At 43.4% G+C, this 24,505-nt stretch overlaps 2 protein-coding genes across 17 annotated transcripts in view; one reads left to right on the forward strand and one right to left on the reverse strand.

Annotated features, from left to right (window-relative positions):
* The window catches only part of ELP3 (elongator acetyltransferase complex subunit 3), a 114,779-nt gene extending 108,263 nt beyond the window's left edge, over positions 1–6,516 (reverse strand). For 3 of the 4 annotated variants that reach the window (XR_003790708.1, XM_029201945.1, XM_029201946.1), the window contains exons 1-2: positions 6,351–6,471; positions 548–647 (exon numbers count right to left, since the gene is read on the reverse strand). Coding sequence is in view for 2 of the 4 variants with exons in the window: in XM_029201945.1 (XP_029057778.1) it covers positions 548–647; positions 6,351–6,369 (119 nt within the window). In the remaining 2 variants the exon portion in view is untranslated. Of the gene's footprint in view, positions 1–547; positions 648–6,350 lie in introns of all 4 variants that reach the window. The other variant, XM_029201947.1, reaches the window with a different exon arrangement.
* A 4,294-nt stretch (positions 6,517–10,810) lies between these two features.
* NUGGC (nuclear GTPase, germinal center associated) overlaps positions 10,811–24,505 on the forward strand; it is a 47,668-nt gene continuing 33,973 nt past the window's right edge. For 4 of the 13 annotated variants that reach the window (XR_003790705.1, XR_003790706.1, XR_003790707.1 and 1 more), the window contains exons 1-4: positions 20,543–20,839; positions 21,462–21,570; positions 22,611–22,833; positions 23,289–23,519. Coding sequence is in view for 10 of the 13 variants with exons in the window: in XM_029201933.1 (XP_029057766.1) it covers positions 20,689–20,839; positions 21,462–21,570; positions 22,611–22,833; positions 23,289–23,519 (714 nt within the window). In the remaining 3 variants the exon portion in view is untranslated. Of the gene's footprint in view, positions 10,915–16,408; positions 16,813–16,918; positions 17,005–17,228; positions 17,820–20,542; positions 21,571–22,610; positions 22,834–23,288; positions 23,520–24,505 lie in introns of those variants that run through there. The other 9 variants (XM_029201934.1, XM_029201936.1, XM_029201935.1 and 6 more) reach the window with 9 other exon arrangements.

The raw sequence follows: 24,505 nt of genomic DNA on the forward strand, positions 1-24,505 counted from the left end.
TGTCCAGGAGGTTCTGAAGTAGGGAAAGGTTGGATTTGATCAAAGGCCCCAAAGAGAGGGCTTCCCTGGAAGAGAGCTACCACCTCTCTGAGACGACCGGGAAGAGAGGAAGGATGTGAAATGAGATGGCACAGAAGGACAGCACCTGGGCTCTGGAGATGGATGACCTGATTCTAAATCCCAGCTCTGCCAATCACCAGTTATCTACTCCTGAACAAATTATTTAACCTTTCTCTAAGAGGACCCATCTGTCAAATGAGGTAAATACCTACCTCATATAGTGTTTGAGAGGATCAGCTGAGCCAACACATATAACGTACTACTAACAGCGACCGGAATACCGTAAGCGCCCAAGAAATGTTAGAAACTATTAGTATTATAAGGCTATAAGGCAATTTTGCCATAAATAATCTATAGGGCAGGGAAGAAAGCTAAATTCTCAACTAAAACATGAAACATGAGATAGAACCAGTAGTGTCTGATAATTTCATAAAAGAGATCTACTACCCAAGAACAAGATCACCTTCTTTTTTACAGATCCACTTACTTATTTAGATCGATGTCTTTCCCCTGTTCGTGGGCTTCAATTAGTTGTTTAATAACATCTCCTATGGTCAGCATCATCAGCTCAGCAGGGCTGAGATCTCCTGAAAAGATAATATTTGACACTAAAAAAATCATATTATTCAGTAAAGGTTTTTGTATTTATTAGGAGTGTCTTCCAAAATCATTCCAATCATGTCAAAATGATAGCTCAAGTACACAAGACACTATTGTTTACAATTTGATCATATATTTTATATCTTTAATTTTAAAACCAACCTGGCTTCACCTATATATGGGAAGAGTTCACTTTAGAAGCATATACACCTCAAGAATAATAGATGCAGGAAAGAGTAGAGACAAACATGAGGAAAAAGAACCTAATCACACAGGAAAGGACCATAGTTAAAGTAGCTTCCCTTTATCTCCAGATTGATAATTACATTCAGATGCATTATTTCATCTGATTCTCAGAACACAGTGAGGTAGATGGAACAAGAATATCTGCCTGTCCCATAAAAATGCTACCAAGGGGTGAAGTTGAAACTCAAACCCAGGTATCCGCAGAAGTAATGTTAATACTATTTTGAAATACAAAGCAATGTAGTACTATTTTGAAATACAAAGACATGGGTCTGTGCGTGCCTAGGGATCTTAACACATCTGTAAAACATAGTCTGTCCGCCATCTTAACATTCTCCTGGCAACTGAGGCCGCCCTTCTCCTCTAAAAGGCAACAGCAGAAGCTGACATGTTCTTACATGACCCCATCGCCCCAGTTAAAGCTGACTGGTTCAAGGATGGGCACCTATCCAGGTCGGGCAAATCTGAGCTCTTTTTCTCAAAGCAAAAGACACCAGTCCCTCTCCAGTGATAAAAAGTTGTGAGATTTCAGCTTGGGAGCTACTAGCTACTAGCCTCCTGCCTGCAGAGAAAGCTGGTGTGCAAAGATAATGATGTCATCAGAGAGAAACACAGATGAGAAAGCCCTGGCGCTCATGGAGCCCTTTCATTTATCTCATTTGAAACCTCACAACACTGGAAGGTAGGTATTGTTACCACATTTCACAGATGTGAAAAGTTAAGGCTAGTTAAGACATAATTGTAAAGGGCATAGTTAAGACTCAAATCCAGGTCTTTTCTCCGCAACTCACATGCTTTTAACCACTGTACCAAGCCACATCTAATTTAATGAGGTAAAGCTAACACACACAAAACAATCTGAGAGAAAAAGAAGTCCATCTATAGTCAAAGGCTTAAGTGCTTTCTAAACCATGTAACTCAGACCTTCAGAGTTCTACAAAGGTGCCTGAGGGGCCATGTAACAGGTCGGGCTGGTGGTGATTAAGGTAAAGGAGGAAGGGAGGGAGAGGGAGGGTCTCTTTCTCCATTTCAACCAAAGCCACTGGGCTTTCATCTGTTTATATGCTGAAGTTCTACATAAGAATTTGGAGAAAAGGTGATTCGGGTGATAAAAATACAGGCAGACCTCAGAGATACTGCAGGTTCGGTTCCAGACCATCACAATAAATACTGCAATAAAGCAAGTCACACGAATGTTTTTGGTTTCCCAGTGCATATAAAAGCTATGTTTACACTGTACTGCAGTCTGTTAAGTGTGCAAGAGCATTATGCCTTAAAAAAAATACATTAAAAAATACCTTATTGCTAAACAATGCTAACCATCATCTGAGCCTTCAGCAAATCATAATCTTGTTGCTGGTGGAGAGTCCTGCCTCGATGTTAGCTACCAAACTGATCAGGGTGGTGGCTGCTGAAGGCTGGGTGGCCGTGGCGATTTCTTAAAATAAGACCACAATGAAGTGTGCCTCATCCGTTGACCCTTCCTTTCATGAACGATTTCTCTGTAGCAGGCGACAGCACTGTACCCACAGAACTTTCAAAACTGGAGTCAATCCTCTCAAACCCTACTGCTGCTGGTTTAACTAGGTTTAACCTAATAGTCTACATTTTTTATTGTAGTTTCAACAATCTTCGCAGCATCTTCACCGGGAGTAGATTCCATCTCAAAAAACCACTTTCTTTGCTCATCCGTAAGAAGCAACTCCTCATCCATTCGTTTCATCGTGAGATTGTGGCAATTCAGTCCCATCTTCAGGCTCCACTTTCAATTCTAGTTCTGTTTCCACCACATCTGCAGCTACTTCCTCCACTCAAGTCTTAAACCCCTCAAAGTCATCCATGAGGCCTGGAATCAACTTCTTTCAAATTCCTATTAATGTTGATATTTTGACCTCTTCCCATGAATCATGAATGTTCTTAATGGCATCTAGAATGGTGAATCCTTTCCAAGTAGGTTTTCAACTGACTTTGCCCAGGTCCATCAGAGGAATCACTATCTACGGCAGCTATAGCCTTACAAAATGTTATTTCTTAAATAATAAGACTTGAGAGTCGAAATGACTCCTTGATCAGGCTGCACAATGGATGTTGTGTCAGCAGCCATGAAAACGTTAATCTTGTACGTCTCCATCAGAGCTCTTGGGTGACTAGGTACATTAACAATGAGCAGTAATATTTTGAAAGCAATCTGCTCTCAACAGCGGGGTTAAAATAATCAGTAAACCATGTTGGAAACAGATGGGCTGCCATCCAGGCTTTGTTCCATTTAGAGAGCACAGGCAGAGTAGATTCAGCATAATTCAGAATGGTTAAATGAACATTAGCTTCAACTTAAAAGTCACCAGCTGCATTAGCCCCTAACAAGAGAGTCAGCCTGTCCTCTGAGGCTTTGAAGCCAGGCACTGACTTCTCTCTAGTTATGAAAGTCCTAGATGGCATCTTCTTCCAATATAAGGCTGTTCTGTCTACATTGAAAATCTGTTGTTTAGTGCAGCCACCTTCACTAATTATCTTAGCTAGACCTTCTGGATAACTTGCTGCAGCTTCTCCATCAGCACCTGGGGTTTTGCCTTGCATTTTTATGCTATGGAGATGGCTTCTTTCCTTAAGCATCATAAACTGACCCCTGCTAGCTTCAACCTTTTCTTCTGCAGCTTCCTCAACTCTCTCAGCCTTCAAAGAATTAAAGTTAGGGCCTTGTTCTGGATTAGGCTTTGGCTTAAGGAAATGCGGCTGGTTGATCTTCTATGCAGGTTACTAAAACCTTCTCCATATCAGTAATAAGGCTGTTTTGCTTTCTTATCATTCATGTGTCCAATACAGTATAATCTTCAATTTCCTTCAAGAACTTTGTGTTCACAACTTGGCTAACTGGTGTAAGAGGCCTAGCATTCAGCCTACCTCAGTTTTCGACATGCCTTCCTCACTAAGCTTAATCATTTCTAGCTATTGATTTAAAGTGAGAGATGTACGACTGTTCCTTTTACTTGAACCCTTAGAGGCCACTGTAGGGTTACTAATTGGCCTCACTTCAATATCGCTGTCTTAATAGGGAAGCCTGAGGGGAGGGAGAGAGATGGGGAAATGGTCAACAGGTAGAGCAGTCAGAACACACATAACATTTATCAATTAAAGTTCATCGTCTTATGTGGCAATTTGTGGGGCCCCAAAACAATTACAAGAGTAACATCAAAGATCACTGATCACCATAATAAACATAACAATAACGAAAAAGTTTGAAATATTGCGGGAATTACCAAAATGAGAGACATGAAGTGAGCAAAAATGCTGTTGGAAAAATGGAGCTGATAGACTTGCTCAAACAGGTTGCTACAAATCTTCAATTTGTAAAAAACACAGTATCTGTGAAGTGCACTAAAGCTAAGTGCAATAAAACGAGGTATGCGTGAAGATAAAGATTTTTAAAACACTTGTACAGCCCTTGAGTATATCAAGAATTAACCAGAGAAGTAAATTAGTAAGAAAAGGCTTCGTGGAGGAAATCACACAGGGATCTTTAAAGGGCAGGATCTGGACAAGCAAAACAGAGGGCAATCCAGAAGGAACAATGTTAGGTATAGGAATTGCCTATCATCTTTATGTGCAGGAGTACTGCCTAACTACAATAGAGGCTTTTTGACAGGGTTCAGTAAGAACAGATTACAGGGTACACTGGCTACAAGGCAAAGGCATTCAAATAGGATGCAATACACAGTGGAGAATTATATGTGCTCAAGTTTGGGAGTAAAAAGATGAAAGTAGTGTTGAAAGAAAATAAGTACAGATTTATCCTTGAACACTGGCTTGAACTGCACAAGTCTACTTATATGCAGATTTTTTCAAATAAATACAGTACCTGTATTTTTATTTTACAGATCCTTAAATTAACTAAGTGTGGGGAAAAGTCTGTGTTTGAGGATCTGAGTCCTGATTCTATCCAAACTGTTTCAGCTTCCTGCCCTTTGGTGAGTCATTTATCACTTCCTTTGTTTTTCAGGCGGAGATAGCAACACTCAGAATTTCAACTGTGCAGGGGTCAGTGCCCCCGACCACCCCCCTCCATTGTTCAAGGGTCAACTGTATACAAAATATACTAAAGAAAAAGAGGATACAAAAAATGATTCAGAAGATGAAAAGAATACACATCCTCTGGATACTAAGTAAAAGGCTCTTGAAAGGCAACATTGTTAAAAAATAAAACAAAACAGATTTACAGTAAAAAACTTGGATGACAGACTCAGTCTCTAGCTTCCAAACCCTACTGGCTGTGTGATAATGGGAAGATGAATGGCTTCTGAGCTCCCATTTCCTTGTCTGTAGAATTAGGATAATCCATACATATCTTTCACAAGATTCAGTAAGAATCAACAAAAGTAATGTATATATGAAAGCCAAAGTATTATTCAAATATCAGTTCTTAATAAAGGTGGGTTAGGGGGATAGTGGCTAGAATGATGAGGAATAAACTATTTCAAGAAGCAATTTCTATAAGAACTAACAGGACTTGGTGATAAATAAAGTCAAAAGTTTAAAGCTGGAGATGGAGGAGCAAGTTAGAGGGAGAAGATGACTAATCAATTAGGGGCATGTAGAATTTGATGCCACAAAACAACTGAAGGTAACTTGGACACTTGGAGCAGTTGATGCCAAGAGGCACAGTGATTAAGGAACAGATTTTTTTTTTTAATTTTATGTTTTTGGGGTTCACAGAGACAGCCCGACAAACCACTTCTGGGCTAGGAAAGTTACTGAACTCTTTTAATCTCGGCTTCTTCATTTGTGAAAAGGCAATGATATCAGCCTAAGAATTATTAGCAAAGGCTCAACAGATGGCAGCCATAGTTATCATACCCATCACTATTATTAGACCGACTGCTCAATTGAGCTTACAGAGATAACACTAGCACCTGTGAGAAAATACTTGAAATTTGACTCCATTCGGCTGAAAAACTAAAGGTGGAATTGCTCCACGCTAACTCAGGAGGTAATACAAACGGGAATGGCTGCCTAACTGCCCCCACAGAATCCAAGAATAATTCAGTGGTTTTCTTTCTTTTTTTAACTTTGAGCTTTAAAACAATCTCAGATAAAAAAAGCACATGAAATGTGTCGTAAAACGAATCTTAGCAAATTAAGAGTCCGAGAACGTGTTAGGTCCACCGACCACGTTAACTTCTTGGAGGGTATACCTTGGACTAGAGCTTTTGTCCTTTATGCAAAAGACACCAAGTGACTGCCAAAAAGGAAGAGGAAGGATAAGCTGGTTCAAAAAACACAACAGGTGAAAGGAGAAAGCAGGGGGCTGGAGGCCACAGACGGACCACAGGTGGCTGGGGAGACTGGATGAGGTAGCGGATTCCCGCGGGAAAAACTGGCTTCAGCATCTGAGGACCCGGGGTTCGCCCCTTCCCTACCACCGCCCCGCTCCCCCTCCCTTATCGCACCTTTCCGCTTCTGCCTCATCTCTCCGCTGTCGTAGCAGCCGCCACCCCAGACAATGTAGCGCTACCCACTCGGACCTCTGGGAAAATTAACAGCCACAAAGCAACCCTGTCCTGTCGTAAAATGACGATCAATCTATCGTAAAGCTGTTCCCAGAAGACAGCGCGCGCAAGGGTCCGCCCAGCTTCCCTGCAGCTGCTCGCAGAGCTCCAGGAGGCGGGGCAAAGCTGCGGCCCGGGCGAAGCAGGCTGGAGTCTAAGGGTTGTAGGGTTCCCTAAGGGCAGCTTGGGCATTAGAAACCGCGATCTGGGCAGCACAGCGACAGGACAGAGCTTATGGACAGAGGCTGTGCCAGGAAACCTAGATAAGAGGGTGGATGTGGGTGGTCTCTAAATAAAGGTGGAGGAGCCCAGGGTGCGTTGCGCCCAGGGTGGCTGGGCGGGAACGTGAGTGGGGATCGCGGGAAACTAGATTCAGAGCCTGGAAGAGACCATGCAGGAATCAAGTAACGATCTGAGGTTCAGGCTCTGACGCCAGTGGATCCCCCTGGTCTCAGATGAATGGCGCGTTATCAATAACCATCATGAAAGCTCTGGAGGTCTCTCCAGAAAAACGCACACACGCACAAAGTTTTGTAGTGTTTGCAGGCAGGACTTGGAATCATGTTTTCCTGAAACCCATCCATGATCTCCTTTGTTCATGGACCAGAAATTAAGAACGCCGCTCGTTAATAAAGACAGGAATCTGTGCTGTTTCCAATTGCTTACTTTCCACTAGAACTGAGGTACCTCCAAGTCTTTGACCTCACCATGACACTGAAACTGTCCTGGTCTTTTGACTGCCCAGCAGGACAAATTCAGTAGCATTTATGTGTTCTTATTGTCATCCCAGTACCAAGTGACATAAGTTAGCTACTTAGGAAGTCTTTTATGATAGGACCCTCCACACTCTGAGTTTTTCTTCTGCTTTTTCTCAATCCTGTATATCATCTCAAAATATTGGTGTACCAGAGGGGTCACTTCTCAGCCTTGTCTTCCCCAACGTGATCCCCAGAGTACCAGAGCTTTTAAACACCATCTGTCTGATCCCATTTTTATAGTCCAACTCCAACTTCTTCCCTATTTGACATCTTGTTAGATCTGCATGTCTGATATGTATTGGAAACTTAACATGTCCCAAAAGGAACTCTGCTTTTACTTCAGTTCTGTTCTTTCCCCAATCTTCCTTAAAATGAAGACACCATCCTCTACCTCATCACTCTTTTACCTCACACAAGAGAAAGAGATGGGTAGTACATTTGTAGATTTTAACTGATAATTGGAAATGTAGTATTTGAGCTAATATTTGATATGCAGATATCTGGGGGAAGAGTATTTCAGACAGAGGGAACACTTAGAGCAACGGTCCTAGGGAGAGAGGATGCCTGGTGTATTCAAGGAAAGTAAGGAGGCCGCTGTCAGTTGAGCAGTGAACCAGGGGAAGTGTAATAGAGGTCAGAGAAGTGATGGGGTGCAATGGGGGACACTGCAGCTCAGGTAAGACCTTGTAGGCCAGTGTAAAGCCTTTGCCTTTTACTCGGCACATGAGGAGCCATTGGAGAGTTTTTAGCAGAGATATAATCTGATTTATAATTTAAAAGTACCTCTATTTGCTGTGTTGAGAATGGACTGTAGGGAGGAAGGGTAGAAGTAGGGAGATCAGTTAGGTGGCTGTTAGCATACCTATGCCGGGGATTCCCAAACTTTGATGCACATGAGAATCACCTGGAGAGAAGTGAAAAATCCTGGTGCCCAGGTCACATCCCAAACCAATTAAATCAAAATCTCAAGGGGGTGGCAGCCAGGCATTAGTATTTTTTAAGATCCTTGGGTGATTTCAAAATGCAGCAAAGTTTGGGAACCGCTGAACGAGGCCAGGGATGATTATGACTTGAATCAGGGTAGTAAGCAGTGGAGGCAGTGAGGCGTGTTCCGATTCTGAATATGCTTGGAAGATTTCAACAAGACTTCCCGACAGCCAGATGTGGTATGTGGGAGAAAGACAGGCATCAACATCATGGGTGACACGGAAGCTTTTGGACTGAGGGACTGGAACTGTGTAGTTGCCCTGAGCTGAAATGGGGAAGATTGTAGGTGGAGTGGGGTTTGCGGGGGGAGTGTGGGGGGCTTAATTTTGATGCATTGGGTTTGGGATGCCTAGTGAGCAGTAAGACACGACAAAGATTGGGGCTGGAGATAATCAAGTGAGAGTTGTGGGCATACAGGTGATATTTAAAGCCATGAAACTGGGTGAACGTGGAAAAGAAAGCGACCAAAGATTAAGCTCTGGGGCATTCTATTATCAGCAGGAAAGAGAAGTAACTAGAAAAGAAGGCTGAGGAGGTGCCTCCAGGGAGGTTGGGAAGAAAACTAGGCAAGTGTGGTTCCTGGAAGCCGAGTGGAAAAAGTGTGTTAAGGAGGAGGGAGTGATCCACTGGGTAAAATGCGGCTGATGGGTCAAGAAGACAGTTGAAAATTAACTAGGGTCACCGGGGACTTTGACAAGAACAGTTTCACAGAATGGTAGAAGTGAAGGCTTGACTGGAGTGGGTTGATGATTGAAAGGAGAGAGATTTGAGACAGTAAGTTTAGACACAACTCTTGAGGGGGTTCGCCATAAAATACAGAGAAATGCGACAGTAGCTGGCAGGGAAACCGGGGTCAGAGGGAATGTTTGTTAAAATGGAATAAATAACAGCATGTTTGTGTGCCGATGGGAATAATCCAGTGGAGAGTGAAAAGCTGATGAATGAAGAAGGGAAAGTACCTCGTCCTGCGGTTGGAGAGAGGGGGTGGGATCTGGTGCACATGAGAAGGGATTAGCTTTTGATGGGCACATGCGTAGGTAGTTCATCCATTTACAGGCTGGAAGGCGGAGCAGGTGATGCAGATCCTGAGAGGTGGTTGGGTGTGATGGTGGGGCTCTGTGGAAGCTCTCTTTCAATTGCGTCAGTGGTTCCAGTGAGTTCAATAAAAATTCAGCCTGGTAGTTTGCCCAAACTTCTAACTGAGCATTCAGGACCTAGCGTTCAGATGTCCAACAGCAGGTGTCAAGGACCCAGGCAGCTTTAAAAAGGACCAAAATTGGGCTTCCCCAGTGGCGCAGTGGTTGGGAGCCCGCCTGCCAATGCAGGAGACACAGGTTCGATCCCTGGTCCGGGAAGATCCCACATGCCGTGGAGCAACTAAGCCCGTGTGCCACAACTACTGAGCCTGTGCCCTAGAGCCTTTGGACCACAGCTACTGAAGCCCGCGCGCCTAGAGCCCGTGCTCCGCAACAACAGAAGCCACCGCAACGAGAACCCGCGCACAGCAACGAAGACCCAACGCAGCCATAAATAAATAAATAAATTTATATATATATAAAAAGGACCAAAATTAATGTCAGTTATTAGGTACTTTAGTAGCACCTCTGATTAAGAATACAGTTACCTGTTGAAGCAGAGAAACAGCCAGTAGAGGGAGAGCTCAGCACATATGTCATGAATATAAGGTATGATTTTGCCCAGAGATAAGTAGATCCAACACTAACGATGTTATTCACGCTGATTTTCTTTGTTTTGAACTTTATATTGGTATTTCTATGGTTTTCTTATGGATAAGGCAGCCATCTTGCTAAAAGTTCAAAGCAATTTTTAAGACCACATTCTTTTTGACCTTTTTGCTTTCTGAATCCCCACTTTGGACTAAAAACATACCTACAGTTACCGAGGGTTATCCTAGTAATGACTGACTCTGTCTTTGAGGGTCAAACACTACCTGAAGCTGAAGGTTAAAAACCATATTTTTCCCCTGTACTTGATGTGATTTTTGGGGTTGTCAGATATAGCAATGTGGAGTAGGTTCTGCTTTCTTCTCCTGGACAGCGTTTTAAAAATACTTGTTTTTCTGTTTTTTAAATATGGATGTAAAATTTAAGTTCCAGAAAGAGTTATTTAAAACTGTATGACATTTCTACAATCAAACAATCCAATGTTGTATGGGTTTCGGTAAATTTCAAGATTGTGTATCAAGAATCAGTTTATCTTCATCATCTCATATTATCCATCTCTCCCAGTTGTCTTGTATTTGGCAGGGGGCGGGGGGAGGGAAATGAGTACTTTGTCTCTCTTGGGACGGGGGCATTTTTCCTCTCTTGCTCATGTAAGTCAGATCCATCTGAATAATTCTCATCCTCAAAGAAAGAATGCTGCAGGATGGATCCTGCAATCTATTTGGAAGGGAAAAATGACTAACCTGTAGGGATAGGGCAGAGAAGAAAGAATATAAGAGCCCCAGTTCACATACAATTTAAGTTTAAATGAAAGAGGCAAATAGCATGAATCAGTTTCTGAGGGGGGAAGTCATCATAAATAGCCCTCAGATGACAAATTAGTTTCACTTCTGCTTATTGGTAAATGTGGCTTTATGACTGTGGCTACAAAGGGCTCTATATCCCGGCTGGTTCCACATACCGAGACCAAGGCAAAGAAGCTGCCACTGTCTTCTTTTGGGAATCCTGGAGCTGAAGCAGAAAAAGTGACGTCTGGTAAGTTGTTTCTCTTATGCAATTTACGCTGTAACTTATGGTTGCTTAAAAAAATAGCTTTAGATTTATAGAAGAATTGAGACGATAGTACAGTGAGTTCCCATAGAACCCACACCCAGTTTCCCCTCTTATCTTACATTCGTATGATGCATTTATTATAATGAATGAACCAACATTTATAATATTATTATTAACTAAAGGCTATCTTTATTCAGATTTTCTTAGCTGTTACCTAATGTCCTTTTTCTGTTTTAGGATCCCATCCAAGACACCATATCACATTTAGTTGTCATGTCTCCTTAGGCTCCTCTTGGCTGTGACATTGTTTTTGATGACCTTGACAGTTTTGAGGAGTCCTGGTCAGACATTTTGTAGGGCTCACCTCCATTGAGAGTTGTCCTTTTTTTCTCAGGATTAGACTGGCGTTATGAGTTTAGGGAGGAAGATTACAGAGTTAAAAGTCTCATTAACTTCGGCAAGTTTGAGGAAACAATATGAGAGGATTCAAGTTCATTTCCTTAGAATCTGATAAAGTACGTAATGAAAATGTCTGCTTATTTTACTGACCTATTCGCCTGGGGGAGAAGGATGGAGGCGTGTCATCCCAATGCCTTCTCTACTGTATCTGCCTCCCAGGGCTGTGCTTCTGATGTTGCACACGTTTGCTGATGCATTAATGCTCAAAACAGAACTCTTTTCCTTTGGGGGTTTGAAGGCCCTTGTTTCACTTTTGCCTCTAAGCTAACGTGTTTAAATTGTTCCTTTGGAATGTACCTAGTCTGGAAGAGCAGTGCAATGTCCAATAAAGTGGCTAGGAAATTTTGCCAACACCAGAGGTATTTAAGATTTAAAAACAGAAAGGAGATAAATCCTAAACGTCATCAACATTCCATCATTTTATTAAGGATCTCCTCCTTGCCCTTATTTCATTCTTCAGCTACCTCCCTGTGAGAAGGGTACAAGACTCTACCAAGTGCATAGAACCTTCAAGGCGACTGGTCAATGGGGACAAGAATGGGGGTGTCAGTTTATCATTAAGGTGGCATCTGTTCCCCCAAAATAAATAGACTTTGCCTGGGTAAATATTCGTACTGATTTCGTGTTTAACTGTCTTCACCAAATATTCTGAAAGACAATTACATTTGTACAGATGCATAAGTGTCTGTAGACCAACTATGCATGCAATGTCACATTTAGTCCCCACGATGAACTCCAGACATAAGTATTTTTAATTCTCATTTTATACTTGGATAAACTGAGGCTCAGAGAGATTAAGTGATTTGTTCAGTGTTACATTGAAATACCAGAGCAGGATCTCCAAATCCAGGCATTCTAACTCCAAAACCTGAGTACTTCCCACGACACCACTCCCAGTCCGGAATATAAGCTCTGGGCGTGGGCACACCTTGCCCATTTTCTTCCCTGATGTGTCCCCAACACCTAGAACAGTGCCTGGCACACAGTCGACACTCAACAGATATTTATTGAATGAATGAATATAATTCCTGCCATTATTAATGACACGCTTCATTCATTCAACAAATATTTATTCAGTGTTTACTAAGCACTGAGCACTTCCCACATTTGTTAAAAGTAGGGCATAAACCAATGTTAATGATCAAAATGCCCCTTCAAGGAACTTTGCTAATTGAAGCATTTAAATTTTTTCCTATCAGTGTTACCTTGGGATGGTGGATAGGGGACAGAAATGAAAGGAAAACAAGAATCATGTCGGGAGGGGTTAATGGGAAGCAAGGGAAGGTGGGATGAGATTCTGACTAAAGGAGGAGAAGAAACCTGGACGCTTGTCATTCTTAATAAACACATGCAGTTTGCCTCGGACACGGACTGAAGGCAGTGAAATGTACTACTCGTTCCCCACCTCACCACACACGCACACACCCCGCACACAGTCTGGCTTGTTTTCTTCTGAGGGCATTGAAGAATTTGCAGACAGTAGCTTCAGCTGGAGCCCCTAAGCACAATTTTTATCAAGTTCCCACTCTCCCTGCTACTCAACAGCCTTCACTCCCCGAATGCCTTCATCATGCATTAGAGGGAGCCCCTCATTTGTGGGCACTGTTCCCTCATTCTCCTACTCTTAAGCTCCAGAGACTTTGTTTAAATAGTACCACTTAGAGGCTGCTTGGTGGAATGAAGAGAACACGGAACTTGGACTCACTACGTTACCTTGGACAAGTCCCTTCCCCTCTCTGGGCCTCAGTGTCCAAATCTGTAGAAGGGGCTCAAGAGCATTATTTAATTCCACTACATGAAGCTGTTCTAGTATAGGAGTGACCATTGCATTTGTGTCACCTCTGTTATGTTCTCTTAAGAAAAAAGGCAGTAAGCAAACACAAACAGAAGGAAAGGAGAGCAAGAGAAGCAAGAAAAGGTGTCAATAGTCACAGTTATTTGACAGGAAACTGGTTCTGTGCAACCTTCCCACATTTAGATAAATATGCAGAGAGTCTCATTTAAAAGATGCTATTCTTAGGCTCAGTGCACACGAATGTAAATAAGTACTAAGAGAAAAACTTAACTGTTAACCACACAGTTGAAATACAAGTGAAATAAACCACACATAAAAAGCTTGCCCGTGTGAGCAATACATTTGGACGTTTTCAACTGCTCCTCTACAGAAACAAATTTTCACAAAATATACCATCGTTGCTACCTCTCTTTGGTGGAAAGTGGAGCCCAACATAATTTGAGGAAGGACTATGGGTCTTTTGCTCTTCAAAGCAAAATGAACCTGAAATGACCATAATCTCAGCTGTGCTGCTTTTGATGACACAGGAGCCCTAGTTATTGGTAACAGTCTTGGTTTCCATGGCAAGTGACGTTTCAAAATAAGAACTTAATCCTTTTGGCTCCCAACTAAATCAGAGAACATTCGCACCTTAAGGACTAGTTCAATTTATAGATGGGAAAGCTAAGGCCCAGAGTGGTACAATGATGGGTCTCAAGTCCTATGGCTCCTCTGATTTTGGCAAAGCCAGAACTGGAAACTGCCACACCTGATTTCAAGCTTAATGCCCTTCCCACCATATCATTTAGTTTAACTCAATGGCTATATACTGAGGGGCTATACCACACTATCTCCTATTAATTGATATGTTTGTCTATAGGTTTTCCTCTGTAAGTGCTTGGCATTTATTTCATTCTGCCTCTTCAGCCTTTTAGTAAACGATCCCTTTCCATTTTCCGGTGTCTTCGTTTATCAATCGAATGGGCCCTTTCTGCCAGTGTTGGAACATTGGCAGGAGGAATAAATGAAGCAGAATTCACCACAACCACAACTCAAATAATTTCCAGTTTCCCCAAATTTCAGTTAGGGGTCACACATTACTCCTATACTGGTACCATAGATGCTTTATAGTGGGAGGCTCATGGTTTGGTGTGCATTGCAAGCAGCTAAACCCAATCTAACCCCAGACAGTTACATGCCAATAACCCTTGCTGGCCACTGTGCACTGTTGATTTAATCAGTAAAGTCCTGTGACCCTGGGGAGCCCAAAACTGCCCATATTCTAGAATTTGGCGAACACGTCTGCTTGTACTCCAAGCCCTCTTCCGTCTTGGATTGAAGGGCCTTAATCTCAGTGTTCAAATGGTGGTAACACTTAGCAACTTGTTAGTTCTCTGGGGCTTCATCCGGCTTCTCTAACTGTTCCTGGCATTTGACTAGCAGAATAAGCTGTCCTGAAGGTCTACAGTGGATCTGTCCCCTGGGAGGACCACACATGTTGTTTTGTTTCCAGTGCCCACTGTGATATGATGCCTAACATTTTGTGTGACTATGGCTCATGGAGCTGCTGTCTTCAGAAAACAACAGATCTCTTTCTGAGGGGCAATTCCCAGTTCCTCATCTAAAGTTATTGATGACATTACCATATTTTTTCCTCCTAACTCGCCTAGGTTTTGATGCGGTTTAGCATTTCTAACTCAGCATTTCCAATCAGGAAACTCTCATGAATTTTAGTGACCTCGTAGAGCCCTCCCATCACCAGCTTTACTGGTGACCATTTCGAGCAAGAACACAGCATCTTGGGATTTAAAGAAGCCTTAAAATCCATCTAGTCCAATGCTATTATTAGGTTGCTGTACCAGTAAAGGTTTAGACACCTCTGGGGCAGAAAATTTGTTACATTCCATTTTGGACAACTCTGACTACCAGAGAATGTTCAGCAAAAATGTGCTTTCTCATACTTTACACCTAGTGGATCTAGTTCTCCCTGCTTGGGACCACTGGAAACATGCATCGTCTGTCTTTTATATGCAGCTCTAAGGTCAAGTATTTGAAGACCACTACGAAGTCCTCTCCCTGTCTTCTGCCTTAGCCTGTGTCTTCCCTTCCTCAAGCTGAGCATTCTCAGTTCCTATGGAGCAGTCCTATCAAAATGAATTTGATTTTAAAACATCCTTTGGTATAGAATCTCATCAAAAGCTTCCCACCACGATTTCCTTCATTCAGTCATTCAGCATTAACGTCAGTCATTGCACTTCATGATAGAAATGCAGCATTGAAATCAATGCACTATGACCTGAAATAGCTCACGGTTCAGTAAAGAGGAAGAGACATAAAGGAAGCATAGCAAGCATCATAGCACAGATGTCCTTGGAGCAGTGGTGACACAAGAAGGGAATGAATGGGAATCAGGACACAGTTGCACAGAGGAAATAAACAAGATCTTGAAGAAAGAGTAGGAATTCACCAGGAAGAAGAGGGGAAGGGTACCCTACACGGAAGCACGTTTCTTCTTGGATTCCCTGCCTCGGAGAACCGCAAGGATTTGGGGTGGTCTGAGAGGGAGCCTCAAGATGAAGAACGGAGATATGAGGAGCTCTAGTGAAGGCTCAGGACCTTGTACATAGTACGGTTCACCCCACATTCAACAAAAACCCACCAAGTACAGAAACCATTTGTTTGGTTTGATACCCATGATGCAAACTAAGAATAAGAGGCTCTTTCGACTGATGAGTGGTGATTTTTGTTTGGGGGTAATATGTAAACGAGGCGCCGTCTCCACAACTAACGGCCTGTGGGTCTAGTCGGGGTTGACAGGTCAGGTGGGCTTTTGCATATTTCAGAAGGGCTGGTGACTCTCTGCTTTTGAATTACGCGGCTGAGTGATCCAAATAGCAACATCAGAAGTGGAGAAGAAGCACAGATGCCCCCCAACTTGTGTCCCTCAGATTCTCCTCAACGTGTGGGGACAAAGACACTCCAGGGGAGCAGGGCCCACTGTTCTGAGCCTTTACGGACCCACTTCTCCCTCTGTGCCCAAGCCTGTGTGCCCGGGACTAGAGACAGGTTGGATCTGGCCCTTCTTTTGGAGCACTTCTCCTTCTCTCCACCCACCCTGCCACCTGCAGATGCCCCATGAGGCGGAGCTTCTCGTAGCCCCCAGTAGGGGTGTCTTCCTCATTGAAGTGTTGGGTGGGCTGGTGAGGAAGATCCAGAGACCTTAGTTGTTGCACCTCTCCTCCCCCACTCAGGGCAACTCCAGGGGGCCCCAGGAGTATCAAATATTCCATCCAACTCCCAGACACTTGCTGAGACCTCCTGGGACTCGACATCACTGGCAAAGGAGTTCAAGGGTTACCTGATGGGGGCACCGATGTCTCCCAAAGCAGCAAAGCTATATAACTTCACCTTCAAGGGTCTGGTCACTAGAGGTTTATTCTCTTTTCAGAGTGAGTTGCCTTAAAGATCTCAGTCTTTTCAGTTTAAAGTTCTACGGATACAACTACTGTTGAAAACCAATAGTCAAACATGGATTTTTGTCATATTTAAACCAACGTGTAGTGAATTCGCTGTTGTGATGGATTTGAAAATAAATTAGAATGGCCACCGCCCTTTAGAAGCTTGGGATCTACCTGGGGAGAGAAAGCGTAAGCAAAATTACATGTTATTTTTGGTTTTTTGCTTTGTATTTACAATTTCTGCAGTCTACCCCTCCCACCTCCACCCTTGTACTTTGCGTGCATGTTTTTTCAGGCTGACGCTCTAAGTGGACAAAAGCTGGTGATACACACAGGAAATGGCAGAAACTGAAGATTGTGTGGGTCAGGAGCCACATCCAGGTAACATCCCTACAATATCACCTGATGAAATGAATGGGAACTATTTACCATTATATAATCAAGGGCAAACGTATTGAGACTGTATTGAACTACGGCCATTGTTCCTTGCTCTTTATTCAGAAGCTGCTTTCTCACGACACATTTTTAACAGTGAATGGACATCAATTATTTCAGTAACAACTAAAATACCCCATTCATAGTACAGTGGGTTGTCTGACCAGCAATTACATTTGTGATCCCCCCTCCTTTAAAAGAAGGTTCCAGGAAACCATCTTGGGTTTTCTGGGGGTAGCCCTCTCAGAACGGGCAAGGTGAGCCCCTGGAATCACTGCAGGTGCTTTCCTTAGAAGGAGAGTTGTAGGGTGAACAACACTGGAGTCTGTGAGGGTGGCCCCCCTTCCTAGAAGGCTGGGTGTAGGGCCCCCGGAGACAAGGAGGGAACCTTCCCTCGGAAGATGCAGGGGAGTAACCCCTATGTGCAGAAAGCAGGGTGTATCACATCCTTCGTGTTTTGAGAATTGAAGAGGAAAAATTGCTTCACTCCTGGGGATGAATTCCTTTAAGGGCAAGGGATCAGTGTTTCTGGGTCAGTGGGGTAGTGCTAGCATCTGAGACGTGGCTGGGCATGAAAACTGAAGGAACTGCAACTCTGGGGACCCCTTGGTTGAGGTTAGCCCTGAAGGCGTGGGGCGTTCTGCTGGGAAGATCTGCGGCAGGTGCTGGCAACGGTCTGGATCAACACAGAGCCTGTATTGAGAGCAGTTGTCAAAAGCGACACCTTGTGGCAACAAGAAGCAACAGCAGCAGAGACTAAGGTAGACTTCTTTGGATTGCTCCTACTCACCCCTCTGCTCTTCCTTCGAATAAATCAGTGTAAAATGCTGGAAAAGGCGAGGGAGTGCTTGAGCAACTACAGGGACGAATGAATGTGGCCAGTTCACACCAATTCACTCCGGTTACAGTTTAATGTAAAACCACTACCCTTAAGTGGTTTAAATCCCAGATGAAGTACTTTTTCCTTTCCATGTGGTTTTTTCATTTTAGAAATTGAAGGAAAAGTTTAAAACCTTGCTGTTTTATCTGACTTCTCAGCGTTTGCTTTAGTTGAGAAATAAGCTTCCAAACTTTGATCAGATTAATTGCCAGTCTTTACAAAATTGAAATAAAGGCCAGGATACATGGGCTGTACTGAGACTCTTTGGTACATGTGGCTAAGATACTGTGCAAACGTTGTTTACACAAAAGAGTTCCCGAGTTACAGAGTCAAGATCAAGGCCCTCCATCCTTTTACTTTCTTTCCACAGGCAGGGTGGAAACACACTGGAATTCCAAGACACTGTTTATAACATGTACTAAATTGTTCTTCAGCTGGCCGCTGGCCACTGGCCGCTGGCCTAGGGGCCCAAGTTGCATGTTGGTTTTTTTTTTTTTTAATGGTTAAAAATTATTTGCTTTATTTTGTTAAAACCTATTGGCAGATTTTCTAGAATTTCACTTGATAGCTTCAGTCATGACATATTTATAACTCTAAATGTTTTTCTTTTCCACACTCTGAGATCATGGATAAAATAGAAGAATAAGTTACAAACATCTTCCACAATATTAAACCATAATGTATAATAATTTAAAGTATTAAGACTGTAATTGTGTGTCAAAAAACATTGGACTTGTAGTTTACATCCTTGGCTTTTTGTTCTTGCTGTGTCATTTGCTAGCTCTGTGCCCGTTATAACAAGTCACTTGATCTCTCTGGAACTCTACATCTCAATTCATACATACTTTACATCGTTTTCCAATGTAAAATCCTGTGATTCTGTCACCCCCCCTACTATCAATATCTAGGTTCAAAAGTTTAACCTACAGTGTATTCCCTTACTTAAGCTAAATTATCAAAGTTAGCTATTGATATTTGCATATTATAATCAAATAATCTGGGGACTTTGGAAAACCTTATCTGGCTCCACTTTTTTTTAAACTTTTTATCTTATATTGGAGTATAGTTGATTAACAATGTTGTGTTAGTTTCAGGGGTACAGCACAGTGATTCAGTTATACAGATACATGTATCTATTCTTTTTCAAATTCTTTTTTCCCATTTAGGTTGTTACGTAAGATTGAGCAGAGTTCCCTGTGCTATACAGTAGGTCCCTGTTGGTTGTCCATTTTAAATACAGCAGTGGGTACATGTCCATCCCAAACTCCCTAACTAGTGGCATGTTCTTCTTTCTTCTTTGCCCATTCCACTCCGGCATAGCCACTGAGCCAGCAACCCCTTGGTTGTTTCTAAGGCAGTCCTTAGACTGAGCCAGGATAGCTTCTTTGAGTGGAGCTCACTCGTAAAGTTAGAATGTCTGAGAGAGAGGGTCTAAGGACAAGTTCTCTCAACTCCCTGTCACTGTGTGAGCATGAGGGCGCGGAGATTCGGGCTTTGGCAGACAGCTCAGGCTGTGCTGCAGTACTCTGTGGGGTGTGAACTGGCTCCAGAACACAGCAGAATCTGTGCTGGAAGATGCGAGGCCGAGGCCGCCTGAGTTATCTGGGAGACCCGCGTCTGCAGGCCAGTGGCAGAGGCTGGGCCTTCTGCTCAGGCTGCCACCCTGGGTCCCTGAGCGAAACTCCCTCTCTGTGGTTCTTGAAGGAGTATGAACCCTGTGTCATGTTCGGTTTGGAGGCCTCACGCCCTTTTATGAGCTTAGAGAGTATGACTCTTGGGGTCACCTGTTTTTCCAGGTCACCTCATGGTCGTTTCCTAAGGCCCACGCCAGCCCCAGGGGCACTGGGTTAGAACCATTTCCAACAATCTTGACTCCAAAGACCCCACCTACTGCCCCTTTCTAACCAGGCGAATCCTGCCAGGGGAGTGTTTTCTAAAACTCACCCAAACACACAGTTTTGGTTACACCCTTTCCTGAGGTTTATGGACCCTTCCAGTTCTTCACTTCATAACTGATGGAAGCCACTAAAGTGAATAAAGCTCTGCAGAACTACAAAGATTTGCTTCTTGGCAATTTTTTTTTTTCTCACCCATGTAAGGAAGTGGCTGCTAATGTCTTTCAGTGAGGAAGCGGGAGGAAAGCCCCCCAATTTAACCTCTGAAGGATGTCCACTGGGAGGGCACCCTCCAAAACTCTTGTATTACTTATATGGATATTTTTGTCAGCCGGCTCATTTTACAGATGAAGAAACTGAGGCTCCGGGAGAAGAAGAGATTTGCCGTGGTCATGTGGCCTGTTCTTTCCTCTGATTCTGCTCCCAATCAATTTCCCTGTTTGAAAAGATCTCCCAGGGGCCTTTCTCCACCCCCACGCTGAGCCATCTTGGGCTTCTCTTTACACCCTTGGCACTTGGTGAAGAATATCGAGCCATTTTGTCTTCTCAGGATTCCCAAACAGGAACTTTTCATGTCGTTTCAACTTATTTTCTGGGGGAGATATGTCGGACTCTGCGTTTTGGAACTAGATGCAGAGTCCTGGGACTCTGGGAATTAGGAATGGCCCAACAGGGCTGCTTCTGAAATGAGCTCCCGGACATCCAGGGCTGGCAGGGGTCCTCCTAGACTCTTTGGGTTTGTGTATCGATAGAGGTCAGGCAAACACAGTGACCCCTGAACAACGCAGGGGTTAGAGCGCCCACCCTGCTTCGAAGTCAAAAATCTGCATATAGTTTAAAGGTCAGCCATATACTATGCCCCCAAGACCTATAGTTTTATATAAGCTCTGTTTATCTCTAGTTGATGATGATTTCTTTAAAGAACCAATGAAAAAAAGAAGACGGTCAGATCGAGACCAGCGGTTCCGAGCGTTTCCCTCTGTGGAACAAAGCACCCTTAAGGAATGTGAGTGTCACGAAAGGGCTCTGCCACTTGTTTTAATGTGGCTCTGTTCTTTTCCAAATGTGTTAACAGGCTCAGAGGAAGAGAAGGTTACATTGAGAAGCAGGATGGGACATCTCCGAATGATCCCGATCCAAAAATGGAGGCCTCCTAGTCTCTGCAGAGATAATGTAATATGACAGTTTATCTCTCAGAATCTGGATAGGAGGCTTGTTACAAAAATAATCTCTTCTTGGTTAGAACTGTGAATGAAAAATGGTTGTTTTGGTTCTTTCATGGGTATTTATATGATGTCCTTGCATTTTTTTTTCTTTTTATGACCACAGGAGAGAAGAATCTAGAAGGGCTACAGCCCATGGTGAAGCCTATGTGACTTCTGTTACACTGAGCCTCAGAGCAGGCTGGCTTCATGCGATGCCCTCATTATCAATGATTGCTGTCCCACAAGCTATTATCTCTTATGTCAGATAACTTGTTCTCTTGTTTAATTGGCTTTTCATTTCTTTTTCTTTTTTTTTTTTTTTTTTTTACTTTCTCTGTAATATTGAGCAGATTCCTCTTGTGGAGACCAAGTACTTGATCCCTGCCAGGTACATCCCAGCTAATACATCTCTGTTGATTCCAGATGAAAAACTGGAGTCACGGACCAGAAGGGTTTTGAGCAACACTTACCAGAAACTCATTCAGTCTGTGTTCCTGGATGACAGCATCCCTAATGGTGTCAAGTACCTCATGTGAGTCTGACATCAGCTACCATCAGATCTTACTTGGATGTCTTTCCTTAGACGGTGGTAGGTGCTTTTCTCCAACAATGAAAGGGAATTTTCAATTAAAAACAGAGCAAAGAAAGCCAACAAGTTCTGTAGCTACGGGCCATTATTGTTATTTCCGATAGTTACCATTCATTGAGCTGTCACTGCTGCTAGGTGATCTGCTAGATACTTTATATATATCAAATTTCGTTTAAGTGTCCCAATACCCCTATAAAGTAGGAGCCATTATTATCACCCCCATTTTGCAGAAACTGAGGCTCTGAGAGGCCGACATTGACCAAGGTCACACGGTTGGTAAGTGAAAGGGCCTGGAATCCAGCCCAGGCTGTGGGACTCTGAGCCTGTGCCCTCAATGGCCTGTGCCCAGCTCACTAGAAGGACTTGAGTGGTGTCAAGGCCGCATCTCCCACCCAGTAAGACTCTTCATGTTGCTCCTAATAACACTTCACCTCTGCATAAACTTTATTTCTAAGATCAAGACTATGTCATTTCCATGGAACACAAACAAGGAGACCTCACATCTATATAGACATTGTAGAGTTTGTGTAGAATTATCATTACCAAGTATTTGTGCATAATCTCGTTTGATCCTCATGACAACTCTGTATAGTAAACAGGGATGAATATTCCCCTTTGACCAGGGAGAGAACAGAGATTCAGAAAGATGCGGTGACTTGCCCAGGATTAGAACTCAGTTGTTTTTTGTTTTTGTTTTTGTTTTTGGTACACGGGCCTCTCACGGTTGTGGCCTCTCCCGTTGCGGAGCACAGGCTCGGGACGCGCAGGCCCAGCGGCCACGGCTCACGGGCCCAGCCGCTCTGCGGCACGTGGGATCCTCCCGGACCGGGGCACGAACCCGCATCCCCTGCGTCGGCAGGCGGACTCCCAACCACTGCGCCACCAGGGAAGTCCCTAGAACTCAGCTGTTTTGTGTTCTGTTCTGATGATCTCCCCACTATGCTTCGATAACCGTGACAATGAGCATTTTTAAATCGATCTAGAAATAGGCTTCTTGCCTTGATTGAAAAACCATCACTGGACCCAATCTACGTCGGATTATTTGGAAGCACTGGGGCTGGGAAGAGCTCCCTGATCAATGCCATCATCCAGCAAGCCATGTTTCTGCCAGTGTCTGGAGAAAGTATATGTACATCATGTATTGTTCAAGTGAGCTCAGGCTGCTGTGAGCAGTATGAAGCCAAAATCCACCTACTCTCCAACCAGGTAAGTGTTGCCTCCCTCCCTCCCTCCCTGTTATCCTCCCTCTCTCCCTCCTTTCCTTCCTCCTTCCTTCTCTTTCATCCTTCTTCCTTTTCTTTCCTTCCCGCCCCCTCTCAGAGACTAACATTATGTTCCTTGTAAATATAGCTCACGTCTTCGTTAAACGAAAAGAACACAGTACAGAATGAGAAAGTCCAACAGAACAAGATGGGGGTTCTAGTGGGTCCTGTCTCAGCTCTTCATGGGACTTTGGGCAGGACGTTTCCCTCTTTGGGTTCCTGTTTCCTCATGGACAAAACCAGGGGGTTGGATTAGATGATCCCTGACGGGATTAGGTGATTTTAGATTTCCTGGGTATGCAGCCCCCTGCCCTCCACAGGGACGATGGATTTCTCTCTTTGTCAGTGTCTTCTGTATCTGTGTCCTGGGGGGCTTTGGCCCCCACTCTGCCTTGGCAGGAGTGGAAGCAGGAGCTGAAGAACTTGACGAAACTCCTGCACAGGCCTGAGCAGCTGGGCAGAGAAGAAGAGGATGCCTGGGACAGGGACGATGCAGTGGAGGAAGCCATTTGGAAGCTACAAATGGTTTATGGAAACGGGGTGGAAAGGAAGAGCTATGAGGAGTTACTAAGGGCAAAGCCCAAAGGAAAGATCCCCACCTCCAGAGTCATCACCCTCAAGGCGGAAGAGGTGGGTTCAGGACGTCTTTATCTTTTCATGAGTCTCAAGGATAACAGTTGAATCCCTTTAGGGGATTTGCGCAAGGCACAGTGTTCTTATTGGAAATAAGTTGATACCAAAATCAGAAGTATCCATGAGAAAGTGGTTTTTCATTATTTATGGCTGTCAAATGGGAATTTTTAGTGTCTGAATGGGGAGTTTTTGTCCACAGGAAAGACTATTTACAGTTACTTGAAGATTAATTAAGGATGCTTTTGGTGGCAAATAATTTAAAAAATAAGCCCAATTTTTAATGGCTTAAACAAATAGGGATTTATTCATTTTCTCACATAAGGAGTCTGGGGGCAGTTGGGTCTGTGGGTTGGTTCAGTGGCTCAACCATGGCCGCATCCCTCTGGTTCCCCTGACCTTCCACATCTGTTGCCTCATTGTAACAAAACTGCTACTGAAGTGCTGGACTTCACAGCTAGCTTCATGGGAGGAAGACATGGATAAAAAGGTGGCACCAACCACATCTCCTCTTTCACTGGGAAGTAAAAGCTTTCCTAGAAACACACCCGACAAATTTCCATGTAGACTTTCTTGTTCAGGACTGAGTCACATGGCCTCTCTGAGCTGAAGGAGAGTCTAGAAAAAACAAGAAGCAGACTTGCCAAGATTGGCTGAGACCAATCTCAACCCACTGCCTTCCCCAATAAACACACAGTCAGGATGCTGCTGGTGCAGGTGAAGGGCAGGATGTGCACCTAGTAGAACAATGCCCTCTTCATTTTTATGATCAATATTCATTTTATTTAAATTAAAATTCGATTTTAAATGAAACCAGAATACACGGGCAACTAATCTGTAACTTATTAATGTTGTACATTTAAAAACCTAGTGTTTCTTGCATCTGAAAATTCACCTTTAATATATTGTTATTCCATTTGTAAATCTGGCAATTTTTGTATGAAACAAGAACAATTACTTACACCTGTTTCTAAAATTTAACATTC

This window comes from Monodon monoceros, unplaced genomic scaffold, assembly GCF_005190385.1.
Source record: "Monodon monoceros isolate NGI ecotype Baffin Bay Population unplaced genomic scaffold, NGI_Narwhal_1 Super_Scaffold_5, whole genome shotgun sequence".
Lineage (NCBI taxonomy): Eukaryota > Metazoa > Chordata > Mammalia > Artiodactyla > Monodontidae > Monodon > Monodon monoceros.